This window comes from Pseudoliparis swirei, chromosome 23, assembly GCF_029220125.1.
Source record: "Pseudoliparis swirei isolate HS2019 ecotype Mariana Trench chromosome 23, NWPU_hadal_v1, whole genome shotgun sequence".
NCBI classification, from domain to species: domain Eukaryota; kingdom Metazoa; phylum Chordata; class Actinopteri; order Perciformes; family Liparidae; genus Pseudoliparis; species Pseudoliparis swirei.
Window position 1 is genome coordinate 16,578,892 of NC_079410.1, and position 20,628 is coordinate 16,599,519.

Genomic DNA, 20,628 nt, shown 5'->3' on the forward strand with positions numbered 1-20,628 from the left:
GTAATGATTCCTTCTGGTCACATGACATCTATTCTTGACCATCCTGGAGAGGGGTCCTTATGAGGGGCCGTGAGGGACATTATTCAGAATACCCTCTCACACACACTACTGAAATGCTCTCACACACACTACTGAAAAGCTCTCACACACACACACTACTGAAAAGCTCTCACACACACTAGTGAAATGCTCTCACACACACTACTGAAATGCTCTCACACACACTACTGAAAAACTATACGCTCACACACACTAGTGAAATGCTCTCACACACACTACTGAAATGCTCTCACACACTACTGAAATGCTCTCACACACACTACTGAAATGCTCTCACACACACTACTGAAATGCTCTCACACACACTACTGAAATGCTCTCACACACACTAGTGAAATGCTCTCACACACACTACTGAAATGCTCTCACACACACTACTGAAATGCTCTCACACACACTAGTGAAATGCTCTCACACACACTAGTGAAAAACTATATGCTCACACACACAACTGAAAATCTCTCACACATACTAGTGAAAAGCTCTCACACACACATGATATGAAAAGCTCTCATACACACATATAAAAATTTCACTTGAAACGGAAGGCATTTCACTTGAAACGGAAGGCATTTCACTTGAAACGGAAGGCATTTCACTTGAAACGGAAGGTGCAGTGTTGCCAGGTCCGCGGTTTTCCCGCGGCATTGGGCAACTTTTGAAGTGTTGCCGCGGGTTGAATTTTGTGTCCGCTGGGTTATATATATATATGTCTAGGATCCGGTAGAGGACTACCATCCGTGTATGTGCTTTTACACAATGCATGTTCACCTGATCCTCTTTGTTTTTCACGTCCAAACTTTATTTTTTGAGGTAAGAGGCAACGAAGACGATATCGTACGTTTTTTTACTAGTGCTCTGCAATGCATTGAGTCATTGCAACGTGAGGAGTCCAACAATTACGGTCAGGAGAGGCTTTATAGAGAGCTTGAAGATCATACACGAACTCTATCTGCATTTCTTGCTGTGTCCAGATATAATCATGATGATAGTGATGTGAGTAATCTACTAGGATCATTGTATAGATGCTTTCGCAACTTTCTTCATGAACATGAGGCCAGACAGGGATCCAGTGATGTGACCAACAATTTGATACCCCCAACAATCTTGACTGGCCATCCAGGTCGGCCCCGATACAGCATAGCCGCCGAACAGATTGCTCACTGTGTATCCATTGGTATGACATGGCAGAGAATTGCATCGTGCTTTGGAATCAGTCGAAGAACCCTATACAGACACAGACAAACTCTGGGAGTTGAGCCATTAAGATATGCAATATTGTCAAATCAAGACCTGGACAGCGTTGTGACGACTATACTACAGAACACTCCAAATGCAGGTGAAGCATACGTTCTTGGAAGCCTGAGATCACGTGGCTTAAGGGTTCAGCGTTGGCGGGTCAGACAGAGCCTCGATCAAGTGGATCCCATTGGGCGGTCATTTAGACGCCGTCATGCCATACGCCGAAGGGTCTATAGTGTTCAGGCCCCCAACCAATTATGGTAAGTTGACTAGTAACTATTTTGTATTATCAATAAAGGTAATCAACAGTTTGCAAGCTTTACCTATATATGTTTTTATTTAATGTACTTTATATCTCCCAACAGGCATTTTGACGGCAACCACAAGCTGATTAGATGGCGGATGGTCTTTCATGGCTGTGTTGATGGCTTCAGTCGGACCATTATATACTTACGGTGCTTATCTAACAACAGAGCCTTAAGTGTCTTGTCATTATTTTTGGGAGGAGTACACAACTTTGGTTTGCCCTTACGGGTCAGATGTGATCATGGTATGGAAAATATACGTGTTGCCCAGTTTATGTTGGAAAGAAGAGGACTGAACAGTCGTAGTGTTATTACAGGAGTTTCAGTACACAACCAAAGGATTGAGAGACTATGGGCAGAATTGAATAGAGTTGTATCTAGACACTTTATTAATATGTTTAACTTCATGGAGGAGCAGGGTATACTGGACTCATTGAATGAAGTACATCTATTCTGTCTGCATTATGTTTATTTCCCAAGAATTGAAAGGGCAGTAACAGAATTTATCAACCAGTGGAATAACCACGGCCTGTCCACACAAGGGGGGAGGACTCCTCTTCAGCTGTGGCATACAGGGGTCATAAACAATGTAGGAATCCATCCCGTTATAAATGACATTTTTGATGACGATAACTACTATGGCATTGATGAAGAAGGGCCATTACCTGAACTTCAAACCAATAATGATGTTAGAATTCCAGACATTGATGTAACGATTAATGAGACCACAATGGACAGTATTCGACAAGTGAATCCACTTGAAAATGATGGGAACCATGGAATAGATGTGTTTTCTTCTCTTCTGCATTTTCTTCTCTGAAAAACATGCATGTTATGTAAGGTTTTGTTAAAACATTGTTTACTTCACCTGTGCAGTTTTCTCAGTGAATTACAAGAGTTATGTTAAAGTTAACATTGTTTTATTACACAAAAAATGAACAAACATTTGTGAACGCATTTTTTCAAAAAGACAGGCAGAGGGAGAAACAGACAGACACATAAGACACGGACGGATAAGAGACAGAGGGGGAAATGACTCAATATACTTTAACTTTAACGTAACTGCCTAAGGCAATATCTATGGAAGCCCGTTTCCGCCACTGTGATAAAAAAATTAAGATCCTGCAAGTCATTATGACTTCACTATCTCATAATTATTAGATGCTAAGTCATAATTATGAGATAGTATCTCATAATTATTAGATGCTAAGTCATAATTATGAGATAGTAAGTCGAAATTATGAGTGAAGTCATAATTTTGAGACACTATCTCATAATTTCGACTTACTATCTCATAATTATGAGATGCTAAGTCATAATTATGAGATCGTAAGTCGAAATTATGAGATAGTGAAGTCATAATTATGAGATACTATCTCATAATTATGACTGACAGGATCTTAATTTTGTTATCACAGTGGCGGAAACGGGCTTCCATAAATATCAGTGTGAGGGAAGAACAGTTCCATTTTATTCCTTTTTCAAAGACATATATGTTTATGCCCTGCCAAACCCATACGAGTTTCCGATTGCAAAGTCGAACTTCTCCTTAAAGAGCCGATATGAAACATGTAGTGGCAACTTGAGACAGTTGACACACGTGTTGGCCACAGGAAACATTGGGGTCGAGGAGAAGTCGTCATCTTCCTTCTGGATGAACTGGATGGAAGGAGTTGGAGAGAAGCCAATCGGTGGTAGCACAGATGCTCCAGTTGCAAAGGCCAATATTTTTTGGAGTTTGGATGGCCCTTCTTCCTCTATAAGAACAGAAAAACATTGTAAGTGGTAGTTGGTCCAATAAGCATGTATATGAAACAGCAACTCATTTGATACTAAATAAATTGTGAAATAAGAGTATTGTACTTGAAAAAACTGAATAACTCTTATAGCAATATATTTACAAAACACCTTTCATCTTTTAACAATCTCAAAGGTGCTACTTGATGACATTACAACCAAGAAAGTAAGTAAGTTTAAGCTATAATGTTTTTGTTACACAAGTATTTTTTTTTCTTCACAAAACACACACAAAAAACAATAACACTAAAATATAAATAGACACATAGCTTTACTTATACACTAAACTGTCAATTACCCTCTGCATCCTGGAGATAGTCTCTCCAGAAGGTAACGACTATCTCCTCAGCAGCTCTCTTGTTGCTCCTTTCTGGAGACAGCCAAATGCTGAAAACATCATCCATCTGGTCAGCAGTCAGTGTGCTTGGCTCATGACAGAGCAGGGGACGAAAGCTGTCTGGATGCCTTTGGATTTTCTCCAGAACCCCAAGCGTTTTCAGTCCTTCACAGAATCTGTACAAATAACATGGAATTTTGAAGAATTTAATTAGGGTTCCTAATTCACTTGTGCATTGTAAATTTACTTAGTTTTATATACAAATAATAGATTTAGTTGGTCTATGGGTAAAATTCTGATTGCTACTCTGATTAATCTGACTGCAAACAACCAACACCTCTGAATACCTTTGAAATGGACCTTGAACCCTGTGGATGATCTGGAACATGACAATGTCATGTACCAGCAAATCCCTGTCTCTTATAGGCGCATAGGCCTCAGACATCCTGCATTGGCCAAGTAGTCAAGCAGAGGTGCCGTTGTCATCTCAAGGTCCTCAAGGGTTGTACTTTCAGATACCTAGCATCACAAGGAGCATCAGGATAGTTTGTTATGGAGGCTACTTATTAGTAAGAACCCAGACACTGGACGTCTGCATAATTAACAAGGGTGCCCTAACTTGTTTTCTTCCAGATAGCTACAATGTGATAAACAATAAGGAAAATACACTTTGCCGACAACCTATAGGAAGTGAGCATTCAGCAATGAGCAGACTGGGCTGGATTGGTATTCCCTCTCAAATGGAAAACGGCAAGAGAATATTATAATGTAACCTAATTTTAATGCAAGATAACATTTAGACTACCAACTGACCTTTTTTACTTTTTCCAAAAGTTCATTGTCAGCTATGTCGTCTAGCACTGGCTTTGCTGAACCATCAACCAGAAGAGAAAATATTGTTGGCGAGAGGAAGTTTGGTGGCGGACCACCATGTACCAAGCTTACAGCAATGGCTCTGCCAGCTGTGTAGTACCGGTCCTCTCTTAGAGCTTCAAAACAACAGGATAAAAGGAAATGTCATATTGATAAATACATAAAGACCCACTACCACATAAAATCATGGATTTCATTGTGCCATTGAATACATTGTAAATCAGTTCAAAAGCTGAAAGTTGTATGTAAAAAAAAAAGATTACAAAAAATTAAAATGGTCATTACCAGCACTGTCAAGAGCCAAGTTCTTGCTGTTTTCTTTCCCCTCAAACATGGGTGACCTGGCCATGGTCTCCATCAGCAGCCTCAAGAATTCCCTCCTTGGCCCTCCTAAATCAATCCCTTCCTCATTTCTCCCCATGTCATCTGAGAATTTCACGCAGATCATCAAGTTGGGGTTATAGGACACCCTTTGAAATCCTCGCACGGCTCCCTCCCAGACAGCAGAGCGATTTATATTAAATTTGCACTGTTGCTTTGTGTTGATTTTGCTTGAGAGTTCCAGCAGTATCTCTTGAACCGGGACCTTTTCTACACTATAAAGACAACATCAAAACAAATGATCAGATATGACAAAATAATCTTAAAATAAATAGTTCATATCAACTATGTGATCACATCATCCTCAATAGTTGACACATTCTGTGTTTGTGCTACTCACATTTGACTCTCCATACTGGCAATTATAGCCTGGTTGAACTCCTCATCATCTGAAGAGTCATCAGGAAGAGCAGCCATAAGTCTCAAATATGAAGAGTAGTCACCATCTTCACCACTTGTGCCAGGGTTGCCATCACTTCTTGCAAGGCTGCCTCCATCATCACCGCTTGTGCCAGGGTTGCCATCACTTCTTGCAAGGCTGCCTCCATCATCACCGCTTGTGCCAGGGTTGCCATCACTTCTTGCAAGGCTGCCTCCATCATCACCGCTTGTGCCAGGGTTGCCATCACTTCTTGCAAGACAGCCTCCATCGTGACCACTAGTGCCACTTCCTTGCATTGCTGTACGCCTTCTAACAACACTTCTGGTGGCGTGTGTGATGCCATAGCCATGTTCATCACCACTGCCAGTGCCAGGGTTTCCATCTCCATCCTGACTGCTAGTACAGGGTCATCCCTACTTCTCATTGCTCTTGTAGCAACCCTGGTGGTGCTAGGTCTGCCAGTGTGGATTTGTGAACCATAAACTTCCAAACAGTCATCATCCTGGTCCTTAGCAGTTGCACAACTGCTTAATGTTGATCTGGTAGTGATGTTGGAACATTCATTTTCTTCATCTGAGTCAGTCTTAAACAGAAAAAGAAAGACCAAAAATATATATCAAAAGCAAAAATCACAACTTTGAAATTAAATAACCATATTAGAAACAAGTTATCGTTTGACCGATTAAAACAAGGAACCTTTGTTTGTGCTTTTCTCTGGTTTGATTGCGCTCAAACCTTTGCTTTAATTGTATATATTGTATACTGCTACAAGTAATAAACAGTTTACATTTCATTTTCGAAAGATACAATTCTATTCAGTGAAAAGTATTAAAAACAAATAAAAGAAAGAAAGCAAACTTACTAAAATGGTCCTTGATGGTCTCACATACAGGCCTTTGGTTTTAAAAATCTTATGGATTAGCATTCCATTCAGCTCCTGGCCCTCCTGGAGTTTAGGGGACACCAGCTTATTGCCACAAGCCATTAGAAACTGGAGGCTACAAAGAAGATGGGGATATTACAACAACAAAAAATGCTTTTAGGCTATGTCGTTTGTTGTACGATGGTGTGAGTCTGTGTGTCTCCTTGGTTTCTTGCTCCTACGAGGTATGTGACCGAGTCATGTACATTTTATAACAAATGCTATTGTATTATGTTTGTAATAATCATGATTGCACTTTGTAAACCTGTGTTTGTTCTTTAAAGTGTTCTATAAATAAAGATTATTATAATATTATTTACAAAGTAAGAAAAGAAGTCTTTACCTGACATCCTCTGGAATGTGCACACCAAAACCATCTCTGATGCATTCCACAACAGTCTGGTGGTCCCAGGCCTTCTGGAATTCAAAGGCACTGAGGATGTGCCCATGTTTGTGTAACCATAATTTTGGATTTTGTTTGCACACTATTCCCCATGATGGATTGGGAAGTAATATTACGTCCTTGTTGAAATGGTCATGCTGCTGTGATCTAGCTCTGAAATGAGAATGTAACTCTTAAGACGACATGAAAACAGCCACTGCACGTTAAGTCATGCTAACATAGATAAATACAAGACAGAGACCACAGTCGTAGAACAACATACAAACAATAGATATCTTAAACACGTCCAGTTTGACAAGAGCAAAATACTAACCGTCACCCTTATCGACCCTCCTTTGGCTGTGAATTAACTAGGGCTGCAACTAACGATTATTTTGATAATCGATAAAATAATCGATTATTTTATCGATTAATCGGATAAAAAAACTTTAATTTTCAACCCTTTATTCAAAACAGGGTCCGTACGGTCATGGAAAACCTGGAAAAGTCATGGAATTTTTAAATGGCTATTAGCAGGCCTAGAAAAGTAATTGAAAAAAATAAAATCCCAAAATATTTGGAAAAGTCATGCAAATTTGTTTTATTCAAATGTTAATTTACACGGTATAGATACGGTATGCTTTGGAATTCTCATTGTTAGTTTAAATACTACATCTTCTCACTTTGTCACGTATAGACAGAGTTTTCACAAAATGTTTAATCATGGAAATTTGGTTTAAAGTCATGGAAAGGTCCTGGAGACCCACTGGTCACCATGGTGATGAACCTGTTCACTGGTCACCATGGTGATGAACCGTCACAAACAGACTGACAGCTTTCCTCTCCTGAGCAGTGGTCCCCATGTGGACCCCTGAACAATATCAGAGACGCGTTCCGATTTATTATTTTGTTCACCTGGCCCGCTGCCGTTGAGATTGCAGTGAGACGCGGACAAAATGTGAAGTGGTGCTCTTCACAATAAAACATCTTTGATGGACGTGTCGCGTCTCGGCCAATCAGCGTTCAGATGTCGACAGCGTTTGGGAAGTTAGGTTAGCTTGAATGTTAGTCCGCTACATCTGCTGCTGTCACGCTGCACGGTGTAGCGATGCTAACAAAGTACCCGTACGTTAAACACGATGTGATTTAGCATATTTTTAGTATCGATACTTCATTTAAAGAGCGCCCGATCAGAGCTCACGCGCTGCTCCGCTCCGTTAAATATTGTCTGCACGCGCAGCGCACACAGCGGTAGCGTCGTAGCTTATCTCCGTTGCCTTTCTCCGTGGAATAAATAACCACGTTTTCTACGTTATACTCTTGTGGAAATGCCACACGTCGTGACATGTAGCGCCCTGGTGTCTGGGTTCATAACATCACCCGTAGGCGCACTTAGCTCCGTGAATGTCTCCGACTACGTGAATGACTTCCGCATCCAGCGCCACGTGAGCAGCAGCAGCCAATTAGATTCATCAACAGAGGAGCAGCTGAGCGCTGATTGGCTCTCACAACGCAGCGTTACGTCTCTCCCTCCGCTCTTGTTTCTCCTGCGCCGCTCTGCGCTCAACTCAACTTTGTTTATACTCCGTGACTTATTGAGCGCTGTAATAATCGCGCGACACAACGAATCGATCATGAAATTCGTTGCCAACTATTTTAATTATCGATTTTTATCGTTTCGTTGTTGCAGCCCTAGAACTAACCCTCCAGCTGCCTTTAACATTATATATTTCCTCTCGTTTGCCGCGAACATTTTGGTATTTGCTTGGCGAAATTGCTAGCCAATGTTCATCGTACATTTCATACACGTATACGCCATTCCTGGTTTCAGTTTAACCTAATTCCCACATTTACTCCTTCGAGTTTAATATCGTTCGTTCATTCATTTATTTATTCATACAGTAGGCTAGGCTAGTGTCGTAGGGGTGAACTAGCCAGCTAGCAAACCACACACGAGGGTAATATGAAAGATAATTTCAAACTGCGACTAGGTGTAATTACCTTTTTCTCCTCATGCCTTTTGATGTCCATGCGCAAGTGCTGCTGCGCTTGATAGCGGGGTGCAGGTGCACAGTTGCTCCTGACTGTACCTGCAGCAGACAATGGCACGCCGCTGCGCTGCCGGGACGGAAAGAGAGCTGCTAGGTGGCTGTCTACTGTATCCACACCTGGAGCTGCTGCAACGACCGGCTGCTGCCGAACAGTTGAGGCATTAGACAGTGTTCTGATTGTCTCCGCTGAGGCCAATATGTTGTTTAGCAACGCCGTTGCTTCTGCAAAATTGCTTGAGGGCTGTTGAGCACATGGTTGATCTGCCATCCTTGATCACCTTCCGTTTCAACTGAAACACCTTCCCAGGGTTGCCAGGTCTGTGTGACAAAACCAGCCCAATGGCCAATAAAACCAGCCCAATATCAGAACTCAAAATATGCCCGTGCCAAACCATATACACTGCTTTTAAAGTCCAACAGCATTGCTATCATTACCAAATGTATTGTAATATCTACAAAGTAACACCAAATGTTTAGTATGCCAGCATTAAAAGCAGTTTATGGTAGGATTTGGGTATAAATAAATTATTTCATTTAAAATATGGATTTTATTGAAAGATATTCATGTAATCTGCATGCAAAATAGGTCTACCGAACCAGCGGACACAAAATTCAACCCGGCAACACTTCAAAAGTTGCCCAATGCGCGGAAAACCGCGGACCTGGCAACACTGCACCTTCCGTTTCAAGTGAAATGCCTTCCGTTTCAAGTGAAATGCCTTCCGTTTCAAGTGAAATGCCTTCCGTTTCAAGTGAAATTTTTATATGTGTGTATGAGAGCTTTTCATATCATGTGTGTGTGAGAGCTTTCACTAGTATGTGTGAGAGATTTTCAGTTGTGTGTGTGAGCATATAGTTTTTCACTAGTGTGTGTGAGAGCATTTCACTAGTGTGTGTGAGAGCATTTCAGTAGTGTGTGTGAGAGCATTTCAGTAGTGTGTGTGAGAGCATTTCACTAGTGTGTGTGAGAGCATTTCAGTAGTGTGTGTGAGAGCATTTCAGTAGTGTGTGTGAGAGCATTTCAGTAGTGTGTGTGAGAGCATTTCAGTAGTGTGTGTGAGAGCATTTCAGTAGTGTGTGTGAGAGCATTTCACTAGTGTGTGTGAGCGTATAGTTTTTCAGTAGTGTGTGTGAGAGCATTTCAGTAGTGTGTGTGAGAGCATTTCACTAGTGTGTGTGAGAGCTTTTCAGTAGTGTGTGTGTGTGAGAGCTTTTCAGTAGTGTGTGTGAGAGCATTTCAGTAGTGTGTGTGAGAGGGTATTCTGAATAATGTCCCTCACGGCCCCTCATAGGTCCTCCTCTGTTGCTCTCCTGAAGGTTTATTCCCTTTTTTACCCCAAAAGGTTTTTTTCTATTTCTTGGGAGTTTTTCCTGATCCGATGTGAGGTCAAAGGTCAGGGTATGTGTACAGACTGTAAAGCCCTCTGAGACTAATTTGTAATTTGTGATAATTGGCTACATAAAATAAACTAAATTGAATTCCACATGCAGTGGTTTGGAACTGATTAAACAATATCATTTCTGTATATCTGTTGCATGAATTAATATTATTAAATGATCTGGATGACACTTCTCTGGCTTCTATAATGCCACGCCATCAGTAGGATGTTTTAGAACGGGCCTGAAGGCGAAGACCCGCCCCTTCTGGTTGACCGTATGTGAAGAGATATGTACAACTGGAGAGACATACCATGTTTTCTTCAAAACATCTTGCATCTATTGAAATATGTGAAAAGTCAAGTCCTGAGGCCCATGTTGGGAACCATTGCATTACCACTGCAATTTACCACGGCCTCCCTATTGATATTGGCTAACAGGACATTTATTAAAGTATTGTATTTTGGACACTTGTTAATACCAAGTATTTATATGATAATAATACCAATTCAGTGTCCACTGTCATTTCATTTTCATCAGATGTTAGATACAAACAGGCAAAGTTTGCAGTCGGCAAGTCAATAATTATTAATAATAATAAGAACAAGTTTTAAGTGCATTGGCACATTTTCGGACCAGTATCGGTGCATTATAGAATATGATGTGTTTACATAATTTTCCAATAAAAGGACACCTTGTTGTTCTTTGTTACATAGTTACATAGTTACTCAGTAACTATTTTCTTTCTTCAATTTAAAAATGTATATCACAAGCTGCAAAGTCTTTGTGGCCATCTGACGTCTGACTGCATCTTCTCTGAAATCTTTGTATATTTGTGAAGGAGGAAAGTCTGGCGCAGGATTAGGGGAGAACAGCAAACTGCCAAAATCTGCACAGCCTGTCAGATAAAAAAAAAAGGAAAAAAAAGAGACAAGAGAGGAAGAAATGTCAAGAAGGAGACTGCAAATGAGGCTTGTTTCAATAACGGGGATCGATGGGGATGCAGGAAAAGATGTTGTGTGCATCGATGATAAGTGTCCACGGGCAAACTCGGGAGGGGAGGTTATCGGGGGGTATGCAGTGTGTGTGTGTGTGTGTGTGTGTGAGAGAGAGAGAGAGCCCACAGGAGGCTACATATACAATTTATTTTTGACTCGTTTTCCAAAGCTCTCGAGAGTCTTGAAAACAAAGTTTCTAATGAGAAGGAGGTCATTGCTTTCCTTTTATGCAGTTCTTTGGTTCCCCTAATTTAGTTTGGTTGTTCTTCTTTATTTTGTATTTGTATTATTCTCTTCCATTCTTGTATTCATTACCTATATGGCATGGTCTCTTTTGGCTCCTGTATAGTTATGTGTGGCCTCGCTTCTCTGTAGAGCACTTTGTAAACCCTGTTTTTAAAGATGCTGAATAAATAAAGATATTATTATTATTATTGAAGAATAGACTCAGTGGGAGATAACATATGAACAACAAGCCATATTTGGGCATTGTGTTGTATTTCCATGCCTTTTAAATTCCATTTCCGCTTCACATGAACCTTGATGACGACCATTCATGGCTTCTGTATTCAGTGGGGAGTCTCCACAGGCGTGGTCATTATTTTTAGGCTGCTGTCCTTTGTGTTATTCAATTCCCTAGCCCGGACCTTTCGCGGGAAGACGTGATTGTTGGGGACAGCCCTTCAGCAGTCGTCCACGTCACGTGGGCCTCGTGGGGGATGCACTTTTCGACGACCGGCCCGAGCGACTGCAGTCGCTCTGTGATTACCTTCATTTCAGAAGTGTCTTTTTTTTATTTGCACTCGAGCCTGAACATGAAGAACCTTTTTTTTTAATACACGCATACATTGAAGTAGAGCCTTGTGAAGCAGAAAAGAAAACTGGTATATTTACTCAGCCGTGATGTCATCTGTGTTACTCAGCGCCTTCTGTCAATGCTGCCAGCTCACACTGTATACCGACGGCTCAGTGTGTGGGACCAACGAGTTCCTGTCACCTGGCGCGATACCTGCTTGATTTGGTTTGATATTGACTGAGACCAGATGAGTACACATTGTAGAGGACTTTTTAATACAGTTTATAAATATATGTATATATATGTATACATTTATAAACATATATATATATATATGTATATATATTTATATGTATATATGTAGATATAAGTATGTATATATATATATATACAAATCTCTCTAAATATAAATATATATATATGTATATACATTTACATATGTATATATTTATATATATATGTATAAATAATTATATATATATATATATATATATATATATATATATATATAAAAGGACATTTCAGGCTGTGTAACCATGGGAGTTTGTTTTGTATTTTTTTTAAAGGAGAAATAGTGCAGATGTTGAGACATTTCTTGGTGTCTGTCACTGCGTGGACATCAGTCTGTACTGATGTGTCCACACCGACAATAAGACAGAATAGTTTCCATAGTGGCGCTATTTATTTCCCTTTATTATTTCCCTGCATGCCGATGGCAGTAGGAGGAGATTCTCCCCAAAGTTTCACACTGCTTGTTGTCCCGTGTTAAAAATAGTCGTAGAAACGGTGACGCTGAGCCAGATTTGGGGTCCTTGGGCTCTGTGCTGAGAAACGGCCCTCTCAAGAAAGATGTAGTTTGTCATCATCATCATCATCATCATCATCACCTGGCTCTCATGTGCTTGTTTATAGTCCTTCATTATGTTGGAATGATATTAAATGTGAGTCATTTCAGGGTTTTGTGTTGTTGGAAAAACCCAAATATCATATTTTGAATACGCTGTGCGATCCGGGCGAGAGGGTCACACATCGAGGTGCCGATGTTTTGCTAGAGCTCGTGCATATTTCTCAGAAACGCTTCCAACACGTCGCACTTGTCACCCGTAGCTTTTTATCACAACAACGGCGTGGCTGTTTCCAGGTAAAGACTTTTAGACACTGACATGCTAATGTGGCGTCGCAGCTGTTGCATCTGTTTGTGCTTTTGATAATTAATGGTGACGGTAATTGCCTTTTGTGTAAAAGTAAAGCCTTTGTTGTGAAATGTAACACTGCCGCTGGAGTTAACGCCACCATCCTTTGAAGGTAATGTTTGCGAAATAAAGATGGCGTTCACACGGCCCCCGACCCAAAGGTCCTCTCCTCTGCCGCGGGGCCCCTGAGCCCGTTGTTCACACCGAGGCACAGCCGTCTTCTCCTTTTTTTTTCTTCTCCCAAATTACACGCCGTCTTTGGATTCGCACTGGCCGTGTAAATGAAGTGGGAGTTCGAGGGCGGGAAAGTGTTGGGCCGATGGATCTTATTAGAGGTGTTGCATTGATAATCGGCGACGAGACAACCAGATAAGGGGCGAGCGAGGAGGTGAGAGGGAGGCAGCAACGGGGAGAGAACAATGGCGACGTCTCTATTCGCGGTGGCACGGTGCCCTCGAGGGGACGGAGACCGAGAAAGAGACGGCGAGAGGGAGTGAAAAGAGACGGAGGAGAGTGTCGAGCTGTCGCAAATGTATCGCTGTGATGTCACTTTGGTTTATCTCCATCGGCGCACCCGATCGTCCGGCGAGGCGACTCCACATGTGTGAGCTGAGGGAAACTCCATGTTTACGAAGGGATAAATGTTTGTAGCACTCTCCCTCTCCCTCCCTCTCCCTCTCGCTCTCTCTCTCCCTCCCTCTCTCTCTCTCTCCCTCCCTCTCCCTCCCTCCCTCTCTCTCTCTCTCCCTCTCCCTCTCTCTCTCTCCCTCTCTCTCCCTCTCTCTCTCTCTCTCCCTCTCTCTCCCTCTCTCTCCCTCCCTCTCCCTCCCTCTCTCTCTCGCCGTCCTCCGGCCCTCCATTTAGGAAGTGAGTACACATCGTTATTTATAAATCATGTAACTCAACATATCTTCCACTTCACCTGTTCCCTTCCAATAACCACGCTATTCATTTGCTTTATTTTTTCTCTCCCTCTGGGCTTCTCTTGTCACTACTTAGGGAATAATTTATTCTTTTTTCCTCTTTCTGTATGATGTTGTCCTGTTTACAATGAATAGTGTGCACACAGTGCGCACCGCCAACTCCGAAACATCCACAGTAGCACTGTCGTGTCATCAGTGTGACTCCAGCTTCAGCTTCATTACATACAGTGAAGAGAAGCACTTTGACGGGGTACCGGCTGTCTGTCAACCCTCCATGGGATCACCTCCACCTGCTGGAGGAGCACAGGGGAGGAGGAGCGAAGGAGTAAAGGAGGTAAGGCAGGTACAGGCCTGTATGATGACATGGAGGACCAAGAGGAGGAGCTTTCTTCTTCCTTTGGGAGAGACCCGATACATCATGTTGAGGTGGGGCATTGGATTGTCATCTTCATATTAGCAATGAGGTCATGTGCTTCATATTATTCTGCAATGTTAGCATTTGAGAGTTTAAATGATATGGACAATTTTATTCACAAATGCCTTTCATATTGTTTCTTGCCAGCTGCAAACAGTAATAAAGTTATGATAATGTGTGGTATAGTACAGTTATATCATTTTTATTGTAAATTATCCTGTTTGTGGTGTGATGTGTGCAAGCATGGAGCTGTTTATTCATATTTTGTTGGTATAGTTTCAGTGATCACACGAACAATGTCTATCGTAGGCTCATCAACCCGGAGGGTTCATTTGAGCTCAAACTTAAATTAACCTACATAGTTGTTCGTTAATGAATCCATCAACCCTCTGACATTTATCTGAGTACAGGAATGTTAATATTTATTATAGTACTAGAAAGTAGTATTCTATACAATGGGGAATAACTGACTAAAGTGTGATATACATGCCAATAAATGTATTTACTTTAATACATATTTAGTTAATATTCCCAACAGGTTTTCTGTTGTTTTTCAACCATTACAAGTCAAACATGTCATGCTATATTTCAGTTAAAAGTCTTACATTTAATTTGGTTTACTGCAGATACCATAATTAACATACTAACAAAATACATTCTAAATATGAATATTCTACTTTACAACATTTAATGTATTTCAAATGTACAGAAATTATAAAAATACAAAACAATTAGCTGAAGAATTTATAGTTGTTGGTGTGACTCTTGACGTCTGTATCTTTAAAGTCCTGGTGGAAGAGTGAACGTGTGATGTGTGTGTGTGTGTGTGTGTGTGTGTGTGTGTGTGTGTGTGTGTGTGTGTGTGTGTGTGTGTGTGTGTGTGTGTGTGTGTGTGTGTGTGTGTGTGTGTGTGTGTGTGTGTGTGTGTACTTGTGCTGCTGCCAGCTCTCCTGTCTCGTGGTGGTGTGAACAAGCTCTCAGGAGGCTAACTTTCCGAGTTGGGAAGTTGAGTTGAGGTGATGTGGGTTTGGGGAGGAAGGGGCAGCGTTTGATGCTCGTTGTGACGGCATTAAACACACCCTGGTACACTGCATGCTCGAGGAGACACACTGAGCCTATGAGCTCGGCTTTATTAGATCCAGGCATAAAGCGATGTTGGGTACAGCTGGCGTGCAGACTTTATGTAATCACACAGCCTGAGACAGTCAAGCAGCTACACACACACACACACACGCACAAACACACACACACACACACGCACAGACACACACATGCACACTGAAAAAGACCTGCACTGATTGGACAGTAACTGGATTGAAAACCAAATGTCTCCAATTTTGGTAATTCGTGTTTTTTGTTGTTGTTTACTGTCCTTTATAATCATCAGATTATCCTTCAACCTGATTTCTACATTAAAAAAAATGTATATGGCTCATAAAATCCTCTCAAATCCTCAAATGAAATGTGTTGATGGTATTTTACACATAATTACATCAAGAGAATTATTCTGACATTTTTGCTTGACTGGAATATGATTTATGAACATTAATTCAATCACATCTTTCGCTCACCTATGTAATACTATGTATATTTTAGTGGCAATTTTGAATAATCAGCCGTTGATGCAATTGTGTAAACATTTTAACACTGCATTATTTAGTGAAACTGGTCATCTATCTGCTAAAATGTCCAGTAGGGACAAGTTGGTCACAAGCAGCAACTGTTAAAGAGAGAGTTCACCCCCAAAATTAAAATGAAATACATATTTTACCTCTTATCTGTAATGCTCTTAATTGATCAAGATTATTTTGGCGTGGGTTTATCCGTAGAGATATCATCCTTTCCTCCAACACAATGCCTCTGCACGGCACTCGGCTTTTGGTGCTCAAAGCGCCGCAAACAAACAAAAAACCTCCACAGCAATGACTCTTTCCAGAAATCATGACCCAGTGAAGGAATCGTGCATCAGCACTCAGACGAGAGGCTCGTGATAAAGAGAGATTTAAACATTAATGGCGTCCTCCTCGGTTAAACTGCGACGTTAGCTAGATCAGGTGTGCTAGCGGTAAAAAAGCACGAGCCTCTCGGGTTCTCTCGAATACCCGGGTCAGGATTTCGGAGACATTGCTGTTGAATATTTTACATTGATGTTTTTGGCACTTTCAGCATCACAGGCCGAGTGGCAAAACCAGGCGACTCACACTAAAACAGTCTCATACACTGCAGGTTCTTTGCTAAATGAATTCAACATTTTAATTTTGGGGTGAACAACGTGACACACTTCCTACGACAGCAGTAGTAAAATGTCAAAAGACATAAGAAGTGAAGGAATAACCAACGTAATTACAGTTTATCCCGAGTGGGACATGGATGTTTTAATTTATTTCACTCAAAATGGTTCATGGTCCGAGATCTCCATGGCACCAATCCACACGACCGGGAGACGGCGGGAGGGTCTTGGTCTCATGTGAGGAGGATGTTTGGTAATACGGTGAAAACATCAACAACATGGAGACGTACAAGGCAATCAAGTTTCTCTCACGTCATGATGCCTCTGCAGGTCTCACGGGCCCCAATACAACAACGTTTTATCTCAGTAAATTACACATGAAGGGGTCATCCTGTATTCGCTGACTACGCACAACGTCTCGACATATGTAACACGCTGTCACACTGTATCTGTGTCTCTGTGTCTGTTGTGCTGCCTCTCTCTCTCTCTCTCTCTCTCGGTTTCTCTCTATTTGTTTATTACCTTCGCATTGAAAATGCGGAAGGTTATGTTTTGATCGCCGTGTATTTATTTATTTATTTGTATGCGTGTTATTCGCATAACAAAAAAAGTTTTAAACCGAATCGCATGAAATTTGGTGGGATGGCTGGTTATTATCCGGGGACCATTTGATTAGATTTTGGGATCGATCGGGTCAAAGGTCAAGGTCAAGGTCATGAAAAGGTCAAAATCTTATTGAATCGCATGACATTTGGTGGGATGGTTGGTTATTATCCGGGGACCATTTGATTAGATTTTGGGATCAATCGGGTCAAAGGTCAAGGTCATGGAAAGGTCTCCGTACGTTAACATGAAATTAGAAACACCGAGACGACATTGTTTAATTTGATCCCTTATATTAAAACGTCTTCATGAATAAAAAAAGAAAACAAATGTTTGTCTTATGCCTGGCCAACACTGTATGCTACATGCTTTTTTGACAGTGTTGGATTGCATTCTTGTCATCATTTAATGATCTGTTTACAATTTCTGACAGGAAGTCGTACATCAAGAGCACACGGCGTCTCACGGAAGACAAAGACGAAGAGCACTACCTAATAACTTAATACCAAATCAAGGAATAATGAGTGTTCGTCACAATTAATGTCAATTAGTTTTTTTTGCTCATTTGAAAATGTACCTTTTCGTCACCAGCAGTTCCTCTGAGTCACCATCAGCTGTCGTGTTCTTGTTGAGAGGATCCTCGTCCTTGCGTTGTGTTTCTCGTGCTGAACCATCAACGCTGTGCGGAGGGTCGGTGCCTTTTACACGGCGGTGCACAATGTCATCTTGTAGTATTTCATGCTCGTCCGTTTGATTGCAATATCTAAGGCGGCGCCATTTTTCCGCCTCTCATCTTCAAATAGCAGGATTGTAATTCGAGAATGATGCAGCAGATGAGTCAGGGGCACTTAAATATCTATTCCACTTGATTAATGGGCCTCGTGACATTTGTGTGAAGTTGACAGTCACGAACGTCCTCAAGCGTCGGCGGAGGGAAAAAACGTGCGGGCCCGATTGATCGCGCTCATTGATTTCTATCCGACGCGCTCCTCGACGTCTCCCCCCGCGTCGCCCATTAGCTGAAACGTACGAGCATATGTGTGTTTGACTCTGCCGAGTGTGTGTGACTGAGAGTTTTCTTTTTCCCAGGCAAAAAAAAAAAAGAAGAAGAAGAGGAAAAACAGCCCGTTCCTTCCTGCGTCAGCGGAGCGCGGCGGTGTCTCCGCGCTGACACCGACGCGACGGCACCCTGCTCGGCAAATGTCAGTCCCATCCAATTAAATGGTTGAGCGATGCCATCGCCCACAAGGGGATCCCGACGCCGCCAAAGTTCTCTGTTTGTGATCGGCTTTGCTTCCTTTAAAACATTTTTTTTTTTTACCCCCCCTCATTTCCGGAGACACGTCATAAGAGCGGAGCATTGTTCGTTCACGCCCCCCCTACAGGAGACCCTATGCTGTTTCTGTGATTCTCATGGGTCATGTCTTTGACCACTTCCACATCGGCCTTACTTACAACAGTGTCAGTCGGCAGTGTTGACTTCACTGTGATTGTTGGTCGCTGTACTTGCTGTCGAACACCCGCGTTATCCGGGATGAAATTCATTAAGTGCAACCTACTGTAATATATTTCAGTCCCGGGTGCCTGATCATAGATTAGTGAACATTGCACACGCAGATATTTTTCCATTGCTACTTCTGTGCTCTGTTTGTCTGTGACAGTAGTCAGTTAAAACACTTCTGCTACTGCTGCCTTCTGGTGCCTAAAAGTGAGCTTGTGATAGCAACGCTATGGGAATATCTTTCACGTGGCAAAAATTCAATGTCATATAGAGTCACTGCTGGGCATGGCGGATTAATTCCCTGAAAAAGAGCCAGCTCGATTACATGACTTTCTCAGAGCACGTACCAGTTCCTCTGATCTTCTCAAGGAGAAAAAAAATAGACTACAAACCATAATGTGTTTGTTCTTGGCTGGCTGTCAAAGCAAAGAGGGGTTATTGGCTGAGGAGGAACGTGTGCTTGTGTAAATCCCTCCTTACCCGCCGCAGCCGTTTCCACATATTAATTAAGCCAATTTACAAACCTGCTGCTTCGAGTAACCGTGCCAATCTGCCACTCCAACAACAAGAAGATGAGGCGTGGGAGAAATGTTGCAGTCTCTCTCTCTCTGTGTCTTTTCAGGGAAGTTCTTAATTGGCCGACGCGTAGATGTCACCATAAGGTGCCGCTTGGATCTCCAGGCAGACTCTACAGATGCTAGGCCCCGGTCTTGCCCTTTGCTGATGGAGGAGGATACACGTTTTTTACACCCTCACTAAACTCATTAGTCAAAGTCCCTCTAACTTCTGCTGGAAGAAACTTGTCGAACTGTTTCCCACACTGGGCTCGGTTTACTCACCTTTTAGTCCCTGGGAAAGTAATACGGAGAAATGGATTCAGATAGTGAGTGAAAAGAGGCGACGCGGCAACATCGGCGCTTTATAGTTCACCTAAAAGGAATTTGATGTTCACTCCGGCATGTCAGCAGGCCGACTCTCCGAAGGCTGAACGCTACATTACAGAGAAATGTTTAGGACAGGGGCTTCTCCTCTGGGTCAGAGGGTAATGTCAAGAACATGTTAAGAGTTTGACATTTATTCAGGGCGGGGCTAAGTACTCTCTGTGTGCTAAAGGGATGTAAAGAGGCCACACATGTTGGTATTTAAGACATGGAGGTATCCGCCACTCGTATTAAAACTCACGTGCAGTGTTGAACAGTTCTTGAGGACTTGATGGATGCATGCTGTGGGTATTGTGGGGCTAATTTTATGAGTATGTGCGCAATGAGCCAACAGTGGCAGACATTCAGTGGTCCAACACTCTTTTTTTCAGGCTGAGCTATGCAATGTTTGCTAATTGGCAGAGCAAAGGTCACGCTGTTCTTGGCTTGGCATTGCATCATCACCCTGGGACACCTTAGCTTCCCGCTAACTCCAAGTTTGAGCTAAATGAGGAATTCAGCTTTGTTTTTTTGTTTTTTGTTTTCTTTTAGCTCTGCTGAATATAAAAAGGGAAATTAAGATTTGATTAACATGAAAGGACAAATCCGCATTTAAACAAAACAGCTGGCGAAGATGCTTTTTAGGCCCTTTGGATCACACCGCTGGTCATATTGCGCACTAATTTAACAATTATGCATAAACATAAACATTCTTCTTCTGTTTTCTATATGCAAATCCAATTACCCTTTCTTTCTGTGAAAGACAATATGAAGTGTGCCACTGCATTATCAATACATTTGAACCAATAACATCATGACAGCCATCCATCAATCAGTGTGCAAGTTTTATCCACAAAGGAGGGGTGTGCGACTGCCCCTGTAACTCATCATGCTACTTCCTGATCCCGCCCACTCTTTAACGGCCCAATCAAATGTGAAG

At 41.9% G+C, this 20,628-nt stretch overlaps 2 protein-coding genes and 1 long non-coding RNA gene across 3 annotated transcripts; 1 reads left to right on the plus strand and 2 right to left on the minus strand.

The window, feature by feature from the left end:
• Positions 1 to 560: 560 nt before the first annotated feature.
• Positions 561 to 2,474, plus strand: LOC130188746 (uncharacterized). Its single transcript, XM_056407215.1, has 2 exons — positions 561 to 1,562; positions 1,668 to 2,474. The coding sequence occupies exons 1-2, from the start codon at positions 805 to 807 to the stop codon at positions 2,425 to 2,427; spliced, it is 1,518 nt and encodes a 505-aa protein (XP_056263190.1). The 5' UTR covers positions 561 to 804; the 3' UTR covers positions 2,428 to 2,474.
• Positions 2,475 to 3,786: 1,312 nt separating this feature from the next.
• Positions 3,787 to 5,765, minus strand: LOC130188747 (G2/M phase-specific E3 ubiquitin-protein ligase-like). The gene is made up of 4 exons (XM_056407216.1): positions 5,336 to 5,765; positions 4,900 to 5,210; positions 4,555 to 4,730; positions 3,787 to 3,917 (listed from the first exon to the last, which is right to left on the minus strand). The coding sequence occupies exons 1-4, from the start codon at positions 5,671 to 5,673 to the stop codon at positions 3,909 to 3,911; spliced, it is 834 nt and encodes a 277-aa protein (XP_056263191.1). The 5' UTR covers positions 5,674 to 5,765; the 3' UTR covers positions 3,787 to 3,908.
• A 34-nt stretch (positions 5,766 to 5,799) lies between these two features.
• Positions 5,800 to 7,002, minus strand: LOC130189002 (uncharacterized). The gene is made up of 3 exons (XR_008830688.1): positions 6,643 to 7,002; positions 6,240 to 6,375; positions 5,800 to 5,960 (listed from the first exon to the last, which is right to left on the minus strand). It is a non-coding gene; the product is annotated as an uncharacterized LOC130189002 (long non-coding RNA).
• Positions 7,003 to 20,628: the final 13,626 nt, after the last annotated feature.